Source organism: Nilaparvata lugens, chromosome 4 (assembly GCF_014356525.2).
Source record: "Nilaparvata lugens isolate BPH chromosome 4, ASM1435652v1, whole genome shotgun sequence".
NCBI lineage: Eukaryota > Metazoa > Arthropoda > Insecta > Hemiptera > Delphacidae > Nilaparvata > Nilaparvata lugens.
Window position 1 is genome coordinate 77,786,935 of NC_052507.1, and position 22,723 is coordinate 77,809,657.

The 22,723-nt window shown below is 34.5% G+C and overlaps 1 protein-coding gene across 2 annotated transcripts in view; it reads left to right on the forward strand.

Moving 5' to 3' along the window:
• Positions 1-22,723, forward strand: part of LOC111052865 (segmentation protein cap'n'collar) — a 407,420-nt gene that overhangs the window by 379,498 nt on the left and 5,199 nt on the right. For both annotated transcript variants that reach the window (XM_039426538.1, XM_039426537.1), the window contains exons 8-15: positions 619-773; positions 3,791-3,887; positions 7,272-7,506; positions 10,401-10,546; positions 13,757-13,948; positions 14,772-14,879; positions 18,104-18,291; positions 20,657-20,830. In XM_039426538.1, the coding sequence (XP_039282472.1) occupies positions 619-773; positions 3,791-3,887; positions 7,272-7,506; positions 10,401-10,546; positions 13,757-13,948; positions 14,772-14,879; positions 18,104-18,291; positions 20,657-20,830 (1,295 nt within the window). The remainder of the gene's footprint in view (positions 1-618; positions 774-3,790; positions 3,888-7,271; positions 7,507-10,400; positions 10,547-13,756; positions 13,949-14,771; positions 14,880-18,103; positions 18,292-20,656; positions 20,831-22,723) is intronic.

Sequence of the window (22,723 nt, forward strand, 5' to 3'; positions counted from 1 at the left end):
CTGTTTAAAGTCTAGGACCTAGCTAAATCCCGAGCTCGGAAACCGGCCCTATAAGTTTTAAATCAGATTTAGTTTTTTGAGATGCTTAAAAGTTTTTCCATTCGATAGATAACATGATGAATTGGAACATTTGTTTACTTCAAAATAATGGTTTTGACCATGAAATTATAAGTAATTTTTATTTACTGGATTGTTCATTTCAAAAACTCCAGTAGCCTTATAAATTATATTAAAAAATCACTTGTATTTCTAAATTCATTATCATGTAGACGGTGTAATCACTTACACCTCTTACATAATTAACAGATTACATCTATTTATTTATTGATTTCCGTTGTAATATATCAAGTTGGTTTCACTCCTCAATCTGTTCTTTTCATTGGTCATAAAGCACCAATTCATCTTCTCTTAAAAAATTGTCTGTTTTCTGTTGTACTGATTTGAAAGAACTACGGAGTAAGGAACAAGCAATCTATCTCTTGTTGTTTCTCTTGTCTGTGTTTAAACGAAAATCTGTTTCTGTGTTTGATGACAATAATAATGTATGATATGTATACTACCAATTAATTAATAAGTTGTTGCTTGTTAGTATTTCATGAATTGATTGATTGATTGCAGGAAGCAATGGCAACTTTGGATCAGCTGTTGCGACGTCGATGAATTTGACGAATAGTAGTGAGCCGACGGTCAGTGAGGCGACGGGAAGCTCTTTCAAAATGGAGAATCACGAATCACTCTATTACTCGCACCCCATGTGTGCCTCCGATTCGGGAGTAAGTCAATCTCAATTTTATTTCAAAAAAAATCTTCGGAAAAATACACTATTATTCAAGTCACCGCCACATTTATTAGATTTTTGTATTCGGGACTGCGGTCCAAATTTGTTCAAATAAATAGAAACATTTTCAGATGAGAAGTGCCATTGTGTCTGTATAGTGAGATTCACAAATCTGAATAAGAATAAAAAGTTTATTATCATAGACATTGTTAATAATGCATTGATAAACGCCAATAATACATAATATATACAAATAATATTAGCCTACAAATGTTTGGTCCAGTCAGTTGCATAAAATTCTTGTATGTTATATAAAGCTTCAGCTTTCAGTACAGTTTTCAATTTTTAATGTAAGAGGCAATGCCTTAATTTATAGTGGTAAAGAATTGCACAGTGGAATTGCTAGGACTACTTAGTTGACAATTTCCTTTTCCCACAGCCTTCTATAGTCCGTTATAAAGTTAGTAAAAATTATTGGAAGGCAGGGCATCCACCGCCTTTTATAGTATTGTGAGGTCCTTGTTATAATGACAGAATTTGATTTAACATTGGTGTTGCTATCCTTGTCTGTCATTCGACAAAGCAGATAGCGTTATCCTTTTCAGCTCCGCACCGTTGCCAAATCGTTCATAGGCTACAAAGAAGTATTATGAATTACCAGAATATTCAATGTCAATTATGAAAATGTATTAAACTTATGTAAAAAATTCTTTGACAAGTAAATAATATATTTGAGATAGAATTGACAAGAATTGATTAACAAGAATCAATGATTAAGATTGGATCTAATTTACCAGGTTAACTTGAATCATTGATACATTATTCAATAAAAGGATCAAAGTACACGTTACCCTATTTCAACTTTATTTTTCGCCACAAAATGTTTCGCCTTATAATGTGAGTTTCATTGTTTTTACTCACATGAAAATGACATTATAATACAAAAAATGTCGTGAGATATAAAATAAAGTTGAAAAAGGGTAACTTGATTTTCAATTTTATGTAAATAAGTATAGCCCTTACCAATAAAGTGCAACTTGAATCGCAGCTAAATTGTACAGAAGGCGGACAAGGCGGTGGAAATGGAGAAGTGGCAAGTATGCCGTCCTTTCTTTTCCACTGACTTTATAAACTGAATCTCACTTTATAAAAGATAGAAGAAGAGTTTGAAAGATGACTTTGTCTTGTCTTTTACAAGCATTTACTAAATTTACGTCGGTCCCGACTGCCTAAAAAGCAGTCGTTAGGTCATGTCAGAGGCCCTGAAATTGATCAGTTGCGACCTGAAAACTCTGACACCAGACCTGAGCCAGCCAGGCCGCACGATATTATTATTATTATATTTAATCAATTTCCACTCCCATCGCAATTATTCCTGATTTAGAATTGAAAAAAAAATTAATACAACAAGTGTTATTGCGTGGCTAAATTTAATAATTCTCTAAATTTCCACTTCTATTGCATATATTCCTGTTTTAAAATTGAAAAAAGGCTTGATAAAACAAGTGTTATTTCGTGGCTAAATTTAATCTTTCTCTAAATTTCCACTCCTATCGCATATATTCCTGTTTCAAAATTTGAAAAAAAAATTGATAAAACAAGTGTTAATGAGTGGCTCAGTTTAATCATTCTCTAAAATTCCACTTCTATCGCATATTCCTTTTTCAAAATTAAAAAAAAAAACTTGATAAAACAAGAGTTATCGCGCGGATAAATTTTATCTACGTCTTTGAATAGAATTTTAAGCTTAAGGGACGAAATTAAATGAATGAAATTATCTCGTCACACATGTGCAATAACTAGCTTGTATAGTGCTTATTCACGGTCTGCTCTTGAAATTATGCTACCTATTTTCAAGTCTAAACCTGTTTTTAAATTTTCATTGGCAATCGGCATAGTTGATTTTTGCTATTCATTGATGTTATTGACTCAAATGTGCAAACTGGATGCTTTTGCAGTGGTGAATTGCTATTTAGGAGTGCATTGTCTTTGGCTTGAGTGTGACTCTCATTCGTAACTTAGTTTGAAATAATCTCTTGAAATATTATTTCCAATATACTGATGCTATATACTGATCACTATGACACTATGAATATTAAATGATTTCATATTCAATAAAAATAATCATATCGAATCATTCTATTTGAAATATGTATTTTTACAAAGAAAACCGATAGTTAACGGTAATATTACTATAGAGAGGTCCACGTTATAATGGCAGTGGAGAAAGGAGAACAGCGTTGCCGATTCTCTGCCTTGCCACTGCCTTCTATAGTGGCTATCTGATACAGGTATATCTGATGTAATATTAACTGTTCATTCTTGTTTGAAATAATCAATTATATATTTCATCTGTCAAGAAAATGTATCTTTAGATGATTTAAAGATAAAATATATATTTTCATAATTGAAATTGAATACTTTGTTAAATAATTATATCTCTAAATTGTTGAAAAACGATCTGGCAACGTTGCAGGGATAGAAAAGGTTAGCGCTATCTGCTTTGTCGAATAAAAGACAAGGATAGCAACATCAATGTTAACAAATACTGTCATTATAACGTAGACCTCACTATAAATGCCACAGAAATAAAGCATATAGAACTTCATTACAAGAAATATAGTATATATTTATATTATTTAGTTTGTATATTTCTGGACTCGTAATTTGATTGGAAGTGAAGCAACATAACCTACCTTTTAGACATTGGCTTACTTCTATCAAAATTCGGAAAGGGAACAGTTTTGGGCTATAATGGCCTGTTGGTCCTTTCCTAATCATGTATTTGAATTGTGCATTGGTTAATGTAAATGAATAAATAAATAAATACTCTGTTCTCTACAATCAAATAAGAGCCCTGATTGCATTGAAAAAAATACTAGGATTAATTCGCTAAATATTATGTCTTTGTTACTTCTGATTTTTTCTAGAAATGTCACGTTAGAGTGATAAGCATTGCATCAAATACAGAATAATCTAGAAAAATTAATTGATTATTGCATTTATTTACAGAATAACACAAGTGAAATGAATCACACAACAGATGGCTTCCTATCCTCGATATTGAATGATGAGGATATCCAGTTGATGGATATGGCGATGAATGAAGGTAAGAAAGCATAGAAAATAAAATAGAATTTATTGAATTACAAAACACTACATAATCAAGCATAGTTTAGTAGTATGTGACATGTCATACTACGTGAAAAAAAGTTGAATAGAGTTGAAGTTAAAGTTAAATATGATAGAACATAAGATCAATTCAGAAACAGATCACAAAGCCGAATCATTCATCAAAATAGCTGGAAACACTTCCTCCAAAGTGTAGGGTGCAGACGGAGTCAATGGGCCATATGAATAGAGTTGAGCGTTTGCTTATACTTCTAAAATATGGAGCATATGCTTCATTTTCTATGAATAAACGTGACAAAACCTTCTGCTCATGCTCATCAAAAAAATAGTTTGAGCATTTGCTCAAAAGTAAAAGCTTATACTTAAAATTGTATGGATAAACTAGAGCATTTGCTCAACTTTTGAAGCAAATGCTTCAAAAAAGGTGATTCTAGTCTAGAGCAGCTTATCACCATTTGCTCATAGTAAAATGGCTCAACTAATTTGTATGAGGAAGAGGAAACTATACCAGATACGATCACAACCAATGGTTGAGAACTACAAAATTCTTTTTAGATTCAACCATGATATATATCACCATTATTCCTACAAATGAATAAATACAGAACCTGATATAAAGATAGCCATCACAAAATAGGAAATAGTCATTTAAGAAGTTGAGAGTGTAGACGATTATAAGAAGGCTATTGATATTATAAGAATATGATGAAGCAAGCGGTGCCCCCTACTTGCATATTTAGCGCTTCCGTGAGCTATAAAAACAAAGTAAGGCTGCAAAAGCGAATCAGCTGATGAAAAATCTTTAAAATACGTGAGAATTTGCTCCAGAGTTCAGGAGCATAAGGTAAGAGTATAAGGTAAAGCTTATTCATATCAAAATGAGCAAATGCTTTTGCTTCTACCTTTTGCTCATGAGCAAAACCTTATGCTCCATGCTCTTGCTCATGAGCATTTGCTCTGGTTTTATTCATATGGGCCATTATCTCTTTCAATCTCCACCTGAATCGGCTCACGAACAGTTTCAATCCTCCTCAAAGCTTAGGTTCTGTGACAAGGATATTGCATTGCTCCTCAATGTCTTGTACTGTAATCATGCTTCAACTGAAACTATAGTATGTATAAAATGAGTTGAGAATTGGAGAAAATATCCGTGTTGCCGAATTGTGCAAAATTCCAATCTCTCCATGCAAGCCCATATGACAGGATACATTCAATTCGACAACCCAGTCCATGCTGAGTTGTCAATTTGAAATTGACAGCCCCAACATTCAGCTTACTTGTTATCCAATAGTCACACATTCCACTCTCACTTGTTTAACAGGAAGACCCAAAAATAGGGGGGAGGGATCTTTAGTTCATTCGGGGGGATTGGCGTCATAGACGTTGGGGGGGGGGGTAGGCACCTCTGTCAATTTGAATAATATATATCCTATCATATGGACTTACATAAAAAGATTGAGATTTCGCACAATTTGACAACACGGATATTTACTCCAAGTTTCAACTTATTTCATACAAACTATAGAATGAATGAATTTTCTTTTATCATAATATCAACAAGTAATCGTGGTTTAGCGTTTAACGTTGATGATTCATATGACTGACCCCTAATAGACTAGAAAACTAGAAACTGTTGTTTCCAGTTTCTCAACCATAAATGCTGTGTGACAAAATAGTCTCCCCATAGTCTTTTTTTCTTTAGGGTCAATCTTGAATATAAATAAAAACATAAATCTAAGTACATTATATAGCCAAAAATTGTTGTGAGCAAATAATTTAAAAAATGGTATTTAGATTTCTATTTTTATAATTATTATATATAGTCTCCTCATATTTGACATGAATAAAACAAAATTTTAGATAACACTTGACCAATTTCAAAAATTCAAAATAGATTTAGCCTACCTGTTTGTTCAAAGCTATTCGAAAAAGTGTTTTAATTTTGATTATTATAGAAAATTACTAGTGCTCTGATATTTATTTTAATTCTTTATATATTAGTACCCTCGTGTATATTAGTGAATTAGTGTCTACCATGGCGATTTATATTATTTTATTTTGGCTTCACCACAATCACTACACTACATTGACAACCTTGACACCAAATTTAATGTATTCACAGTATTGTATCCAGGGGCGAATATACTCAAATGAATATACTCACTGAGTATAATTATTATATATAATAATGAATATACTCACTGAAATATCGCTTTGAATCTCACAAGAGAACAGTTACAGCCTTACAAAACATCCTTCCACAATTGTGTAATCAACTCACACAATATCCACAATTTCATTCAACTCTTTTAGTACGGATAAGTGTGTACAGAATCTGTAAACACTTATCCGTACTAAAAAAGTTAAATGATGGAAAGATCTCATTTACTATTTTTCAAATATTGTTAAAATCATGACCAATGTTCGAAAAATAGTAAATGAGATCTCCCATCATTTGGTTTGTTTAGAAATATATATTTTTATGATTTAATGTCAACAGTAAAGAAGCATGATCTCGGTAAAGTAAAAAGGGCGTTCAGTTCAAATTACCCTCTGAATATGAGCAGCAAAACTGATATAAAGTATCATGAAGTGTTTACTTAAAACCTCTTAGCCTTGGCGTCCCCCCAAAAATATATTCTATATTCGCCACTGATTGTATCAACCTGACAACGGTCTCATGACCAGATTTTTTTTGAATATGTATTTGTGTGCGCCTATATACGCCATACGCTAATAATAATAGTTTACTAATTCTCTATGTACAGTATATCTTTTTGTGATAGTCATTCAATCTCAGCTGTTTTCCATGCATGAAATCAAGCCGGTAAACAGCTTTTTGCAGAACAAATAAACATATGATTCTCATTACAGTATACTCTACTGTAATGAAACCATATGTTTCCTTTACAGTCGAGTAAGTTTCCTAGTTCCGAAATAGGAACAGCAAAACTGCTACAAAAAACCACATTCAGCGCTCCAGGTGGAAATTTTGTCAACTTCCACAAAATTCCTGATTTGGAATTTGTAAACTAGGTTATGTTTATAGAATGCATGTAGTAACTTCAGCACAAGCAGGTAATGTTTTCTATTTCTCAATTATTCTTCTTTAGATTATTATGACAAAAAACAGTGTACTTACTAGGACGTGAAGGGGCCTTTTGCGGGCGAGAATGAAATTCTAGTCTCGACTAACGTCATTCTCGCCTGCAAAAGGCCTCTTTCCGTCCATGTGACGTGAGATGCTATTGTGTGCGCCTATATACGCTATACGCTAATAATAATAATAATAGTGTCCTAATTCTCTATTTATATTTTTTTAAATCATTATTATTTTTCATTTGTTATCGTCTATTTGCAGGCATGTACACAATGCGGATGCTGGAGGGTGGTGGAGCCGGAAGTGGCGCTGGAGGGAGCCCAGTGGTGGGGAGCTGCGGAGTGCCCGGGGGTGAGAGGGGAGGCACAGACTCGGACAGCGCTGTGTCGTCGATGGGCTCAGAGCGAGTTCCTTCTCTGTCATCGGACACTGAGTGGATGGAGACCAATTCAGACTCGGGACATACGCCCGGTGACCACTACTCTGATTACCACAGGTGAACAATATGTCCACATCAACCCAAATAATAATATTGAATGAAAAAGACTAAGAAATTGTCAAAAACCACAGATTTATTGATACTTAGAAAGACTGGTTTCGGTTATTACACCATTGTCAATCTCTGATAAACCTCTGTTTGTCAGAAAACCGAAACCGGTCTTTCTAAGTATCAATAAATCTGTGGTTTTTGACAATTTCTTAGTCTTTTTCATTCAATATGAATAATTACCACAATATCAACTTCTCAACTACACAAAAAGCAAATAATAATAGCCTATAATAATATAAATAAAAATAGAAATCCAAGTACACTTTTAAAATTGTTTACTCACAACATGTTTCGGCTATAAGACTTGATCAAGACTTATCAATACTTGATCATGACATCTTATCAAGTTGATGATGCCATTATCAAGTCTTGATAAGTCTTCATCAAGTATTGATAATGGCATCATCAACTTGATAAGATGTCATTACCGAGTATTGATAAGTCTTCATCAAGTTTTATAGCCGAAAAATGTTGTGACTAAACAATTTTAAAAGGGTACTTGAATTTCTATTTTTATTTATATTCAATAGTAGCCCTAGAGAAAAAATCTGGTGTGGCGCACTCACACAACTTTCCTTGCCGTTATAAAAATTGATCACCTGACGCTAGTTTTCACGCGCATCTCAAGTCTAGTATTCCAAGATCTGAGCCAGCTGGTGACAGGACAATAACGCTGGATACACACGAGATCAGCTATCTCTTCATAGTGAATGATTTAATAGAATCAACAGTTGCCAACAGTACATATATGTGTTATTGATTCTCAGTGGCGGCGCTTGACCTGAACAGTTGGGTGGGCCAGTGGTGGGAATTGTTGGGGTGTGGATGGGAAGTGGAGGTGCTTTATAAAGCTCGAAATTGAAGTGGTTTTAAACTTTATTTTGTGAATTTAAAGTTTGTTTCATGTTTTTACGAAAGTTTTATTATCAATCTATCCAGATTTATAATTGTTTTATTCTAATTTATATTTTCAGATTGATTTGGTGTTGAAATTGAAATGGACATAGCCTATGTATAATAATTATTTGGACAATAAATTTGAAACGGAATTAGGAAATTGAGGAAGTTTTGGGCAATAGCCTGTTTTTTATTTTCCGATCATTGTATTGTTTGTGCTAACCTAATAAATAAATATTCAACTTTACTAATTGTTACGCAGATAGTCTATAAACTAAACTTTAGTTTAAAGTAAACTAAACTAAACTTTACTATCTCTTTCCTGTATAGGGCTACTTGTAATATAAATATAAAGAAAATAATTGAAAATCTCAGTACCCTTTCTAGAGTCTTCCATTAGTATTTATTTATTTAATTCATATCACTTGAAAATGGCATAATTGACCGAAACATGTCGTGATAAAATATTTTTAAAAAAGGGTACTGAGATTTTCAATTATTTCCTTTATATTTAAACTTTACTATCCTATTGGAGGCAAGAACATGAGTTTGATGCTTTTTAATTGAGTAAATTCGATTAGTTACCTTGTTGCCATTGTTAGCAAGACCACCCTTGCAGCCCATTCTTCTAAAAAAATAAATCAAACTTTATTATTCTATAAACTAAATTAATACAACATACTATGCAACTCACTAAAAGACTTGTCAAAGTAGACCCCTAACCTCATTTAAATCATGATCACCAGACACTAATACAGCACTTCACAATAAAATCACGCCTTTAAATTCACAACCGCAATCACTACAGTTGGATTATTGCTAATTAATCTACGCAAATATTAGCACAAAAGTAGTTGAAAGTATTAACTTGTTAACTTTATAAAATAATAAAAAACCTGTTGCCAATTCGGATGCAATCCACATTTCACATGATGGCTGGCATGTAAACAAAGCTATACTAGCGCTAAGCAGTCTGAGCGAGAATAGTGTGAATCAACGTGCAATGGGCCAGCTCAATCTGGCCCACTTGCTCCATATATATCAATGCATTGCTCCCAGCTAGTCTAGCGCCGCCGGATTGCGTTGTCTTGCCAATACCACAGAGGAAAGAAACACTATGCTTATGCTTATGCTTATTTTATGCTTTATTCCGTGCCAATACGTTCTTTAAGGTGCGTACAGATATACGCGCCGCGAACATGAGCAATTCACTTTTAATCAGCTGATGCCAAGCTTTTTATATCTGTATCTTACCGTTTCTGTAAAAATACAGATATAGTCAATCTGTATCTTACCGTTTCTGTAAAAATACAGATATAGTCAATCTGTATCTTACCGTTTCTGTAAAAATACAGATATAGTCAGCTGATTGAAATTGAATTGCTCATGTTCGCGGCGCGTATATCTGTACGCACCTTATGAGACCTAGAAGGGCCTGAATTCTTGGGCCCTGTAATGTGCTACGTAATGATTTGTGGCCATCATTGAACTCGTGCGTATTCTACGATGGCCACTGATGCATTTGCATGGTATTTCAACGATAATTTTTACCAGTTGACAGTTCAAAATTAATTTATATTGTATTTTATTCAATAATAATATTAACCACATAACCTAAATAATTTTAATATGTATTTTACTGTTTTATTTGTGTGGGCCCGGCCCACTTGGCCTTTATGGAAGCGCCGCCACTGTTGATTCTTCTTTTTAGAGCTACTGATTATTGAATCACAATAAAAAATGATCACAAGTACCCTTTGTTTCATTGCAACACTACTAGTTTCTACCACTAGTGTAAAATTTACACTTGAAAATGTCCTTTTTAAGAGTTGAAACTAGTAGTATTTCAATAAAATAAAGGGATCTTTTGATAATTCCTATTGTGTTTTGAAATAATGTGTTATTTTAGTGTACTTATGTGTGTTGTGTATTGGTTTGCGCAGTAAATACCGTTGGTACGACTACAGCTACCAGCCAAACCGACATCACTCGGGCGCTTCGGATGTCGGAAGTGGATCTAGTCGCAGCATGCATCCGGTGGCTCAGAAGAAACATCACATGTATGGAAAACGATTCTTTCAAGAACAAGGTCAGTTGGTATAGAATATGAGGGATCCCTGGTCTCTCAGGGATCAGTCCTTGGTCCTTTGCTTTTCCTCCTATATATTAATGACTTGCCACCACACCTTCAACCAGCACACTATGTTTTATACGCTGATGATGTAAGTATTTTATTGAAAAGTATCAGTCAGCATGATATGGAGTCTGAAAGTAGAAGAGCTCTTCAAAAACTAGAAGAATGGCTAGCCTCAAATGACTGGTACTGAATTATAATAAGACTATGCAGATTCCATTCAGGACGGCTCGGGAAGCATTATTGGATACGAGAGATGGTAACATAGGTTCAGCAAACGAGGCAAAGGTACTTGGAATGGTGCTGGACTCTGAACTCTCCTGGCGACCTCATTTAGACCAACTGAAAAGCAAACTCAACTCGGCAGTATTTGTTCTTAGAACCGTGAAGAAATTGCTGAATACAGGAACGCTTAGATGTGTTTATTTTGCTGTGTTCCATTCTCTCCTTTCATACGGTGTTGTATTTTGGGAAAATTCAACTCATGTAATACATATATTTAGGATTCAAAAGTGGGCAGTTAGAGTGATGGTGGGTGAATCTATTAGAGCAAGTAGTAGAGATTATTTCAAAGAGTTAAAGATTTTCCCATTACCAGGTGGGAGGTTATTTTGGAGGCTCTTTGTTTTATTAATAAGAATAAATATAGGTTCAATACAGGAGAGTTGTTCCATTCATACAATACCAGATATAGACAAAACCTCAGAGACGATATTCATCGAACTGGTATGTATGAGAGGGGTGTAAAGAGTGCAGGAATTTATTTAATCATTCAGAATTATACAACTCACATAAAAGTAACACTAGTAAGCTCACAGGCTAAACTTACGCCCAAAACGGTTCCAATTCTAATCTTTACAACTGTCCAAATGTAGCTAGAGGTTATGTCTCACTCAAAATTCGGCTTTATAATTCATTGCCAACACATATTAAGGCTCTCACCGGTGAGAAATTTAGATTTGAGGTGAGGGAGGATTTGTTGCAGGTTTGTCTTTATTCCAGTGACGAATTCTTTTTACATTATGAAATGCAAAGATTGACTTGAAGATTGTTGAATAAGAATATACTAGTAGTTCTGTGAACAGTAGACCTCATCCACAAGTACCTGACTGAAACTACAGACCTTATACAGCAATAGACTGGCTTCTCCACACATCTGTGCAATCACTTGACAGCTGATTTATGATGAATAATTCTATAGTCTGATTTTTACTCTAATATTGGCGTATGAAGGAGGCTCCTTTTTCCTTTTATATTATCCTTGAAATCAAAAATTTCTAAAAACCTTGTATATACGTCGACACGCAATTTTAAAAGGAACATACCTGTCAAATTTCATGAAAATCTATTACCGCGTTTCGCCGTAAATGCGCAACATATAAACATTAAGAGAAATGCTAAACCATCGAAGTGGATCTAGTCGCAGCATGCATCCGGTGGCTCAGAAGAAACATCACATGTATGGAAAACGATTCTTTCAAGAACAAGGTCAGTTGGTATAGAATGGGAAAATCTTTCTTCGTCCAACATGTGTACTTCTTCTGGTTAATTGTGCCGCCTGCGCCAGACCTCTGATTCTTGAACACCTCCGAAGATTCCCCTCAGCACCTTCCTTTCAAAGACACCCAACATTTTCACTTCAATCAATGTAGTTGCCCAAGACTTGAACTATTTAAGATGTGACTTACTGTCTGTGACCTACCATAGGGAAAAGATAGTTATCCTTCCGGCATTCGCGCTGTTGTAAAAAGTACAACAGTGTCAGTTTTTTTGCTGCACAAAACTATTGAATGAGTCACCTATGCATTCTAAAATTTTCTCCCCATCACTCCACTGAGTTGCAGTATCAACCGAGCAATAGTTCAGTCTTTAGGTGCTATTTAGTCGCGCCGGTGCATAAGATAGGGAAAGATATGTATACGGGGGCTGTAAACGAACCAATAACACAGAATTGATGGCTTTGCTTGATGTACCTTATTGGGCTATTAAATTGTAATCATCCTAATGTTCAAAGGCGTAAAATAATCCAAGAAGATGGAAAAAGTAATTATACAATCAATTAATATGTTTTGTCAGTAAACAAAGTACATAACACTTGGAAAATTGGATGTTGTAAAAAGTACAACACGCGACTGCTCGTGTGATTGAGTAGGGCGCGACTGCCGGAAGGTTATCCCATGGTATAGTTCGTTTATGTTGGAAATTTCACTGTTAACTCGAGCCGGTTACTGTCGACTACAGTCTATTATTACTGTTTTGACCGGGGGAGAGTTTGAGAACAATATGAGAGACTACCAGAGTCACATAGTTTTACAAAAAATAACTACTATAGTGTTGTCCAAGTTATAATGGCAGTGGAGAAAGATAGGAGAACAACGTTGCCGAACGTTGCCTTCTGTAGACGGTAGTTGATACAGGTTTATTGATGTAATATTAACTGTTCATTCTCATTTTAAATAATCGATTATATTTTACTATGCAAGAAATTATATTTTTCAAAAATTTAATAATGAATTTTCATAATTGAGATTAAATATTTTGTCAATTAATTATTAATTCTGTATTGTTGAAAGACGATCTGGAAACAGAGCAAAGATAGAAAGAGAGCGCTATCCGCTTTCTTGAATGATAGATTAGGATAGCAATAGCATTGCTAAGCAAACACTGCCATTATAACGTGGACCTCACTATAGGTATAGCAAACATGTCAATAGAAAAGAAAATAGAGCTTATTCAAACCACAAGCTTATTCAGATTACATATTTAATTAAATAGAGAATGCATCTATTCAAACGCTAATTAACTAATTAATTTGGGAGGTACCGGGTTCGATTGCCGGGCTGGCAACTAATTTTTGGATAGTAGTTCTCATGGAATTTCCATCTAGCTGTTAACCCTGTTGTCAATGTCTGCAATAGCAGAAGTCTTCGGGGTGATTTACAGCATTTATTTAGGATTTTTTTTAAATAATAATTATTCAGATTAGTTAGTTCTTTATAATTTATAATTATATACCTACTTTTGATTCAAGTATACTAGAATACAAGTTTTCAAAATTTTTAATGTCACTCAAAAATTAAAAAAAAAAACTTGAATTCAAGTACATAATCTTGACTAATGTAAACAATACTTTACTGAGATGAGACGTTGTTTGACTGTTTGTAGGAACCAGTGCTAGCAGCCTGCTTGGTCACGCGTCCGGTTCGTTCGCGGGTGCCGCTGCGGACTGCGGTTCGGGTGCGGGAGCGGGAGCCCTGCCTCCCCACTACCCCATGGTGGCGGGGGACCCATCCAAGCAGCCGTCGCATCCCGAAATGAAGTATAGCTGTAGTCTGGAGTTCTCCCGACAAGCCATGGGTCAGTAGTAAACAACTATTAGTTGTAGAGTTTATTTTGCAATCAGACTGATGGAAATTGTCTATTGTTTGTATAAAATAAGTTGTGACTTGGTCCTTCATCCGGATAAATAACAGAATTGCCAATTTGTGTGAAATTGCGATTTGCGATATTCAAAAGAAACCCCTACCTATTTTATTTATTCAATTATTCAATGATACCTAAAACACAAATCATTAAAATGATTGGCGAATAACCGACAGGCACGGCCAAAAACTGCTCCTTTCCCGAATTTTGATTCAGCCTTGAGGCTGTGCAGAGGCTAAAAATAAAATTTCTACTCGTGATATTTTTCAAAGCTTTTCGATTTGTTTACAATCAAGCAATCAAAATGGAAAAGTGTTCTCAGGAACAATTTTTTTTCCTGAACGTTACTTTTTTGAGATATGAGCGCCTAAAGTTCAACTTTTTGGGACAGAACATTTCAAATTCGTTAAAAGATAGATCCATGAGATTCAGAGGATACATTGCTTCATGGTATTGCTGATTGAATGAAACAAAATTTTCTGAGAATATCAATTTTGAGAAAGTTAATCAATTTACCAAAAATAACCCAACTGAAAGTTAGAAATTTAGTTCAAACTGAAAGCTAGTTTTTAGAAATTTGAAACATAAACGCCTTATGCAATGGATTATCTTCTTATGCTTTATTTTCTCTATGTTATTACTAATACTACAATTGAGTATTTTCACTAAAGTTTAAATAGTATCTTTACTACAGTTTAAATTGAACTGGAATTGCTATTTTCAAATAATGATGTTGGCCTTTTTTGATGTGTTTTAGGCATGATGAGGACTCCGATGGAGCATGTGGCTCACAACCACACCTACCACCTCCCACCCGAGCAGACGGGAGTCATGCAGAGGCCCATGTCCAGGGAGAAACTCAGAGGTCATTGTCCATTCACTTGAAATACTGCTAATTCTTTCTCGCTTGTTCCTCTATAAATAATATAAGCACAGTCACCTCTAATCAATTCCATGTCCTAGGGAGAATGGCAACGTCGCTAAGTAGTATAGTGCTGTCAACTGGTCAGTCCGAGTTGAAAGCAGTGAAAATTCTATCTCGCTTGCTCCTCTATTAGGCCTGCCGCAAAGTAGACCCCACGCTAATCCACGAAAAGAAACCCACGCCGAGGGATTTTTTGTAAACCATTGCTATAGAATTATTCATAATCAATCAGCTGACAAGTGGATTATTCATTGCATGTATTACACAGATGTCTGGAAAAGCTTTTGGAATTATCCAATTATTATGAACTAGCCGTCAGGCTCGCTTCGCTCGCCATATCCGTCTAGCTAGGGGGCTCCGCCCCCTGGACCCCCGACTGGATCGTCCAAGAATGAGATCAGCAGGCTCGCTTCGCTCGCCTGCATTTTTTAATTTGGGCATTTTTATCATATGTTAGGACAATCCAGTCGGGGGTCCAGACTAAACGGCTGGCTAAACGGATATGGCGAGCGAAGCGAGCCTGACTGCTAGTAATATAATATTCCTAGGATTGAAGTAGCAGTGCCCAATCAATTTTTCCGCGATAAATGCATTTGAATCTTCAACTTGTTGCCAACCTAACAAAGTCAACTCAACTTAATGCCAACCTGACAAAATTATTAATTTAGTTGCCAGTTAACAACTGTTTCGAAGAGGTACTCTAGGTACTCTATCTAGATTATAGTTCTATAGTAACATATGATATGGAAATTTCAATTATAATTAAGAGATTGGGAGAAGAAGAATATACATGCTAAAAGACGAACTTTAAACCCTTAAAAACAACCCTTAGAGTTAAAATATTGCCAAAAGATTTCTTAGTGCGCCTCTAAAGGGCCAACTGAACATACCTACCAAATTTGAACGTTTTTGGTCCGGTAGATTTTTAGTTATGCGAGTGAGTGAGTGAGTGAGTGAGTCAGTCAGTCAGTGAGTGAGTGCCATTTCGCTTTTATATATATATATATAGATAATTCTAAAGTAATGGTTTACAAAACATCCCACGGCGTGGGTTGCTTTTCGTGGATTAGCGTGGGTCTACTTTGCGGCGGGCCTTAATACCGGGTGACCCAGAATAACAGGAACTGTTAAAAACACCATAAACAAAAGTGGGAAGGGCAAAAATGATTTCATTTAAACTAATGTAAAGTTCAAGGCTTGCCATTTGAGAATTGAATAACATCTTTCACTTTTTTGAAAATTACTTCATTAAGATTGCTTCCTCCTGTATGAATACTCTCTTTAAATCTGTGTTGAGATTCCTGAACGATTGCTGCAAAATTTCAACTGGAATATTGTTAATTCCATTCTGAATTGTCTGGTATAATTCAACCACAGTTATTGGTCAAGTTTTGAAAACGTTTGATTTGAGATAACTTCACAAACAGAAATTCGCTGGTGGACAGATCCATGGGACCAGGCAACGCAACCTAATCGTGAGATTAAACGGTTTCCAAACAATACTCACTCGCACAGTTGCCATTAACTGTCGTGCAGTGTGGATTTCGCTCACAATTTGATCAATAATTCTGAATTAATTAAAAATTAGAACAAATTCGAAATGAAATCCGCAATATCCCAGATGAGATATTGCAGCGATCAATGAGGAATCGTACAATGTATTTGTTCAATGTATTTGAACAATGTATTCGTTCAGGAGGAAGCCATCTAAATGAAGTAATTGTCAAAAAGTGATAGATGTTATTAATAATCCTTGAATGACAAGCCTTGAACTCCACATTAGTTTGAATAGAATCATTTTTGCCCTTCCCACTAAAGTTTTATGGCGTTTTCAAAAGTTCCCGTTATTCTGTGTCACCCGGTATATAAGCAGAGCCACCTCTACTAAATGACATACGTCATACCCTAGGGAGAATGGCAACCTCACCAATTACGTCAGAGAAAACGACTTGATTACAAAGCAGTGAACTCATTAACACTACAAACTTAATGTGGCTAGTATCCTGTTCAATGATATCTAGATTTGTTGTATGTACTACATGTGATGTTATCTTGCAGAAGCCAGCATAACTAATCCATTAACAATGCTAGGAGAAATAAAGTGGGAAATAGCTCTTGAGCACAGTACAGCACTCTATGCTGCAGATATACAGCAAGCAATTAATTCAACTTCAAGTCCTTTTTATAAGATGATTAATCCAAGCTTTGTTTTGGGCGAACAGCTTAGCTTAAAATCGGTATTTTCTTGGGTGAGATGCATAACTCCGCTACGTTTGGCAACTGTAATCGGGTTTTATCTGTATTTTAAGGAAAAAGGAGTTTACATAGCTTGTGACAGGCACTGTCCAATCTGCAATATGCGCGAGGAGGAAACACCAGCTCATTTTCTAGTCAGATGCCCTATGTATTCTGATTTGAGGCAACAGTTCTTGTCAGAGCATACTAATAATATTGTTGAATTTTGAACACGACGATAAAGTAATGGTTCTCCTTTCAAATCTTTCCTTGAATAAAATTGGATACATTTACAAATTCATGGTGAACGCTTTGAGATTGTGTAACTATATTTTAGAAGCAACAGGCTAAGCTATTTAGGGAGATCACAGGATTAACAGGGGAATTATTTTTACAGTATTCACCTTCTTTTATGGTTGCATGTGTTGAAATATCCATATTATCTAGTCTACATCTGTTAATATTAAAGATTATGTATCATGTATGATTAATTGTCGCTATGTTGTTACTATTGATTTATTTCGAGAATTTATGTTTCTATTTGCATGGGTTGAAATATCCAAACTATCTAATCTACATCTGTTAACTTAAATATTATTTATCTTATGAGATTCATTGTTGTAATTTGTTATTTATTTCGAGGATTTATGTTTGTTTAAAGTATTACTTTTGAATTGAAAATGTACAACCAATTTGCATGAGCCAAGGCTCTTGAACAAATAAAATGATTATTTATTTTATTTATTTATTTATTTACAGGAAAGATCATTTACATGTGCGCGACTTTTCGATCTCTCTGCATAACCTCTAGACTGTCTATTTTAAATGAGGTTTCAAAGTAGTTTTGGGAAAATGCAAATGCCTGTTGTTTTAACCTGTAAGAATAATTGTTTATAAATAATTGAATGAATAAATAAATATGATTTCAGGTAAGAAGGCCGAAGACGAGCACCTGACAAGAGACGAGAAGCGAGCCAGAGCACTGAATGTGCCCATCACAGTCAGCGACATCATCAACCTGCCCATGGATGAGTTCAACGAGAGACTCTCCAAGTACGACCTCAGCGAATCACAACTCTCTCTCATCCGAGACATCCGCAGGAGAGGCAAGAATAAGGTAACTATCAATTAATAAATCAATCAAACTCTTTATTCAACACATACATGGATTATGTACATGACTGCGTCATTGGAAATAAAATATATAATATATAATACAACCATCGTCTAGCATTATAAAATTAATCATAATTATAACAAACTAATTCTATCAGGTACTTCTGAAAAATGTACTTACAGCCATCAATTACTCAATTCATCCCATTAAATTTCATCTAATAATAATTATCATTTACTTAATAAAATAATCAATTTAATGTCAAATCAATCAAAAATATATATTTTTTCATAATTTGATTCAAAAATTTGCTTCCATAACTGAGATCAGATTTTATTTTTATACAAACCTGAAATGGCGGCTATTTGAAAAAGCTGTGATACACCAATCAGAATTTCAAAACAACAGAAATTGAGTTATTTGGTAGGTTTTCTATTCCAATTTCTTTTAAAAATAAGAGAAAAATAGAAATCCTATTACAAATAAGTAATTTCAATGGAAATAATTCTGAAATAACCTTTCAATATTATTTATACCGGTACGAGTAGGTCTAACCTATACGTGTAGGCTAACTGAAGCATGGATGAAGTCTAGGATGGTTAGTTATCAACTTTTAGTTCACTTTTCGTCATTTCAGGTATTTTAATTTGTGTTTAATGTCTAAAAATTATTTCATTGTTTCAAAAATACATTTTAAATCAATTATACGATTTGTGTACCAAAGTATTTTGATAGAATGAAGAAAAAAAATGGCGGCTGAGTTACTTTTGTACAGTCACTGTCAGAAGTAAAAATAAAATATTCTGGCAAACTGACAACAATGCAAAGCTAGAGAGAGATAGCGCTATCTGTTTTGTTGTATGATAGAAAAGGACAGCAACAGTATTGTCAATCGTACACTGCCATTATAATGTGGACCTCACTATAGATGTAATTTTAAAGCTTTGAGAATATTCTACAACACAGTCTCAGTAATAGTAGGTTATATTCACTGTGAATACATTTACAGAGTGGAAAGTAAAATTTCGTCCCCGAAGATTGTATGTTCCAAGTTTTTTAAACTAAATTGATAATAGAAAGAGTAATTAAAATGTGATTAATATCTAGAACATTATATTTTGGGTAGTTATGAACACTTTGGTGGTAAATCGATCCGATATCTATCACTATAACTGAATAGAAATCGATATAAAAGAATTTATCAGTTATGACCGCCATCTTGAATTTATCAATTATGAAAAATATATTCGTGGCTTTCACATTAATATTCTTATTTGGCTGGTTGTAAAAAATAGATTGAGACCATTTTCAAGTCTTTATCATGAAGTAGTCGTGAAAAATCGATTTTATAGTTTAGTTTTAATGGTTTATTGGCTCAGCGGCTAGAATGACATCATAAAAAAATCATAACTCCAGAACAAAAGGTGATAAAAGCTTGAAACAAACGGGAATAGATCATGAAAGAATTTTTGTTTGGCACTTTATATCTAAAAATTGTCATTGAAAGTAGTTATTCAGAAAAAATTCTCGTGAAAAGTTGAATGTTTTTGAAAAAGTGCATTTTGTAGGTTAAAATCATGTTCTAGGTGGAAATGTGTAATAACATACTTGGCAGAATAGTTCATTGTGATTCGATTCGCGTTTACTAGAGGTCTCTATCATGGATTGTAACCATTCTATGACCGTTTTAATTGATGCTGGATCCGCCATTTTGAATCGGCCATTACGCGGCCCAGTCGCGACCCCCATATGCGCATCAAGTGGTTTGGATATCCTGAGGTACCCTAGAATCAGAATATTTGGGTATGTTTCCATTTTCACGAAGTGCCCACGAAATCCCTTGAATAACCAGACTAAATTTTAATAGTCACTAACTTCACGAGCACCTTGTGGCCTTTTTCAATCGATAAATAGGAAGAAAACAAATAATTTAAAACTGTTCCCTGATTTGTTGCAGGTTCTATCAAAAAGAGAATGCTTTTTCGGAAAGAAGGCTCCTCTGATTGGCTCTCGTGAAATTAATCATGATTAAAATTTAACCGGCTTTTGTGCAACCAGCACATTGAATCAACTATTATTATTGTATCAATTATTTTGAATAATGTAGACTGGTTATTTTAAAGAATTGCAGTGAGAATTGTTAAGTAACAATGTAATTATTGTAAAATGGTTTTGAGATGACTGGTTATTTTAAAGAATTGCAGTGAGAATTGTTAAGTAACAATGTAATTATTGTAAAATTGTTTTGAGATGAATTATGATTTGTGATTATCATTGTAGTGTTTTGTTTTCATTCAATGTGATTATTTATGAATGGATCGCTACAATTAATTTGTGATTAATTGTGGATATTATGTTGCAATAGGTTGCGGCGCAGAATTGTCGTAAACGCAAATTAGATCAAATAATGAGTTTGGCAGATGAAGTGAAGGAGATGAGGGACAGAAAACAGAGGCTGCTCAGAGAACACGAATTCCTAATCGCCGAACGGCAGAGAGTCAGAAGCAAATTCAGTCAGCTTTACAGGCACATCTTTCAGGTACTTATTTTCAGGTATCATATTTTTCAAAGTTTATCGATTCGTATATCATCAAGCTATCAAAATGAAGACGTTTTCTCAGGAAACATTCTTTTCCTGATCATTACTTTTTGAGATATGAGCGCCTGAAGTTTGAATTTTTGTGACAGAACATTTCAAATTCGGTAAGAGATACGTGAGATATGAAATTTTATAAATGTTTGTGACAGAACATTTCAAAGTCGGTAAGAGATAAATCCATGAGATTCAAAGGATGGATTCTTCAAGGTATTGTTGATCTAGTAAAACAAAAATTTTCTGAAAATATCAATTTTTGAGGAAGTTATTCAATTTACCGAAAATAACTCAACCAAAAGTTATTTTTGGTTATTTCTAGTAAATTGAATAACTATCTTAAAAATTTATATTTTTAGAAGATTTTTGTTTTACTAGATCAACAATACTATAGTGCGGTCCACGTTATAATGACAGTATTTGATCAACTTTGGTTTTGCTATCCTAGTTTATCATTCGACAAAGCCGGTAGTACTATCCTTTACTAGGTCCACAACGATGCCAATTATGTTTTTTACAGTGTAGAAATATAATTAATTAATGCAGAGAATCGGTATCGCTATTCTTCTATCTTTATTCACTGCCATTATAACGTGGACCTCACTATATTAAGAATCTATCCTCTAAATCGCATGGATTTATCTCTTACCGAATTTGAAATGTTCTGTCCCAAAAATTTAAACTTTAGGCCCTCATATCTCAAAAAGTAATGATCGGAAAAAAAATGTTTTCCTGAGAAAACTTTTTCATTTTGATAGCTTGATCATATACAAACCGAAAAACTTTGAAAAAATATTGCGAGTAGAAAGTTTATTTTTAGCCTTTGCACAGTGTTTCATAGTTGATCTAATATTGGTGTGATAGGCTTTGAGGTCTGGTGGGTCCAACTGTTTTGTTTTCTACCTGAAGGTAGACAATGCAACAGGTTGATGGGATCGGAAAGGGTTGTCCTGTTGCCCTGTCCACTACAGGTAGTAAATAAACATGGACCTTGAAGCTGAATTGTCCAGAGACAACCGTCTCGCCAATTGGGGATGTATAAATCTCGCCGACAGATAGGACAGGATTACTCTGATAGACAGTATTAGAGGAGACTGTGGTTTTTCACTGCGCTAGGTCTACTGTTCACAGAACTAGTAATATGGATTCTGATGAAGCTATCGGTCTTCTTATGCTATCTCCTGGTTTTTTGACCGAGCGAAGTGAGGTCTAAGATTCAAGACGACGGTTTGGCATTTCTCTTAATGTTTAAATGTTTGAATGTTTAAATGTTTATATGTTTATATGTTTTTATGTTGCACATTTACGGCGAAACGCGGTAATAGATTTTCATGAAATTTGACAGGTATGCTCCTTTTTAAATTGCGCGTCGACGTATATACAAGGTTTTTGGAAATTTTGCATTTCAGGGATAATATAAAAGGAAAAAGGAGCCTCCTTCATAAGCCAATATTAGAGTAAAAATCAGACTATAGAATTATTCATCATAAATCAGCTGTCTAGTGGACTATAATACTACCCGTTCAAAAACATCGAACATCTTGGAAATGTATCTTTCCATTAACGTTAGTAGACAGTTGACTATAATACTACCCGTTCAAAAACATCGAACATCTTGAAAATTTTATCTTTCCATCAACCAGACCTGATAACAGCGCTCACACTCACATTCCGGGACGACACGTCACGGTACGATATAGGACAGAAAGCTCTATGTTTATTTAGGATTTTATCTAGACATTTTTAATTGATAAATTATTCATTAATTTTTGAGAAAACATAACAACAGGTCAATGTAACTCACTGAGCGCGAGGTCTACTGTTCACAGAACTACTAAA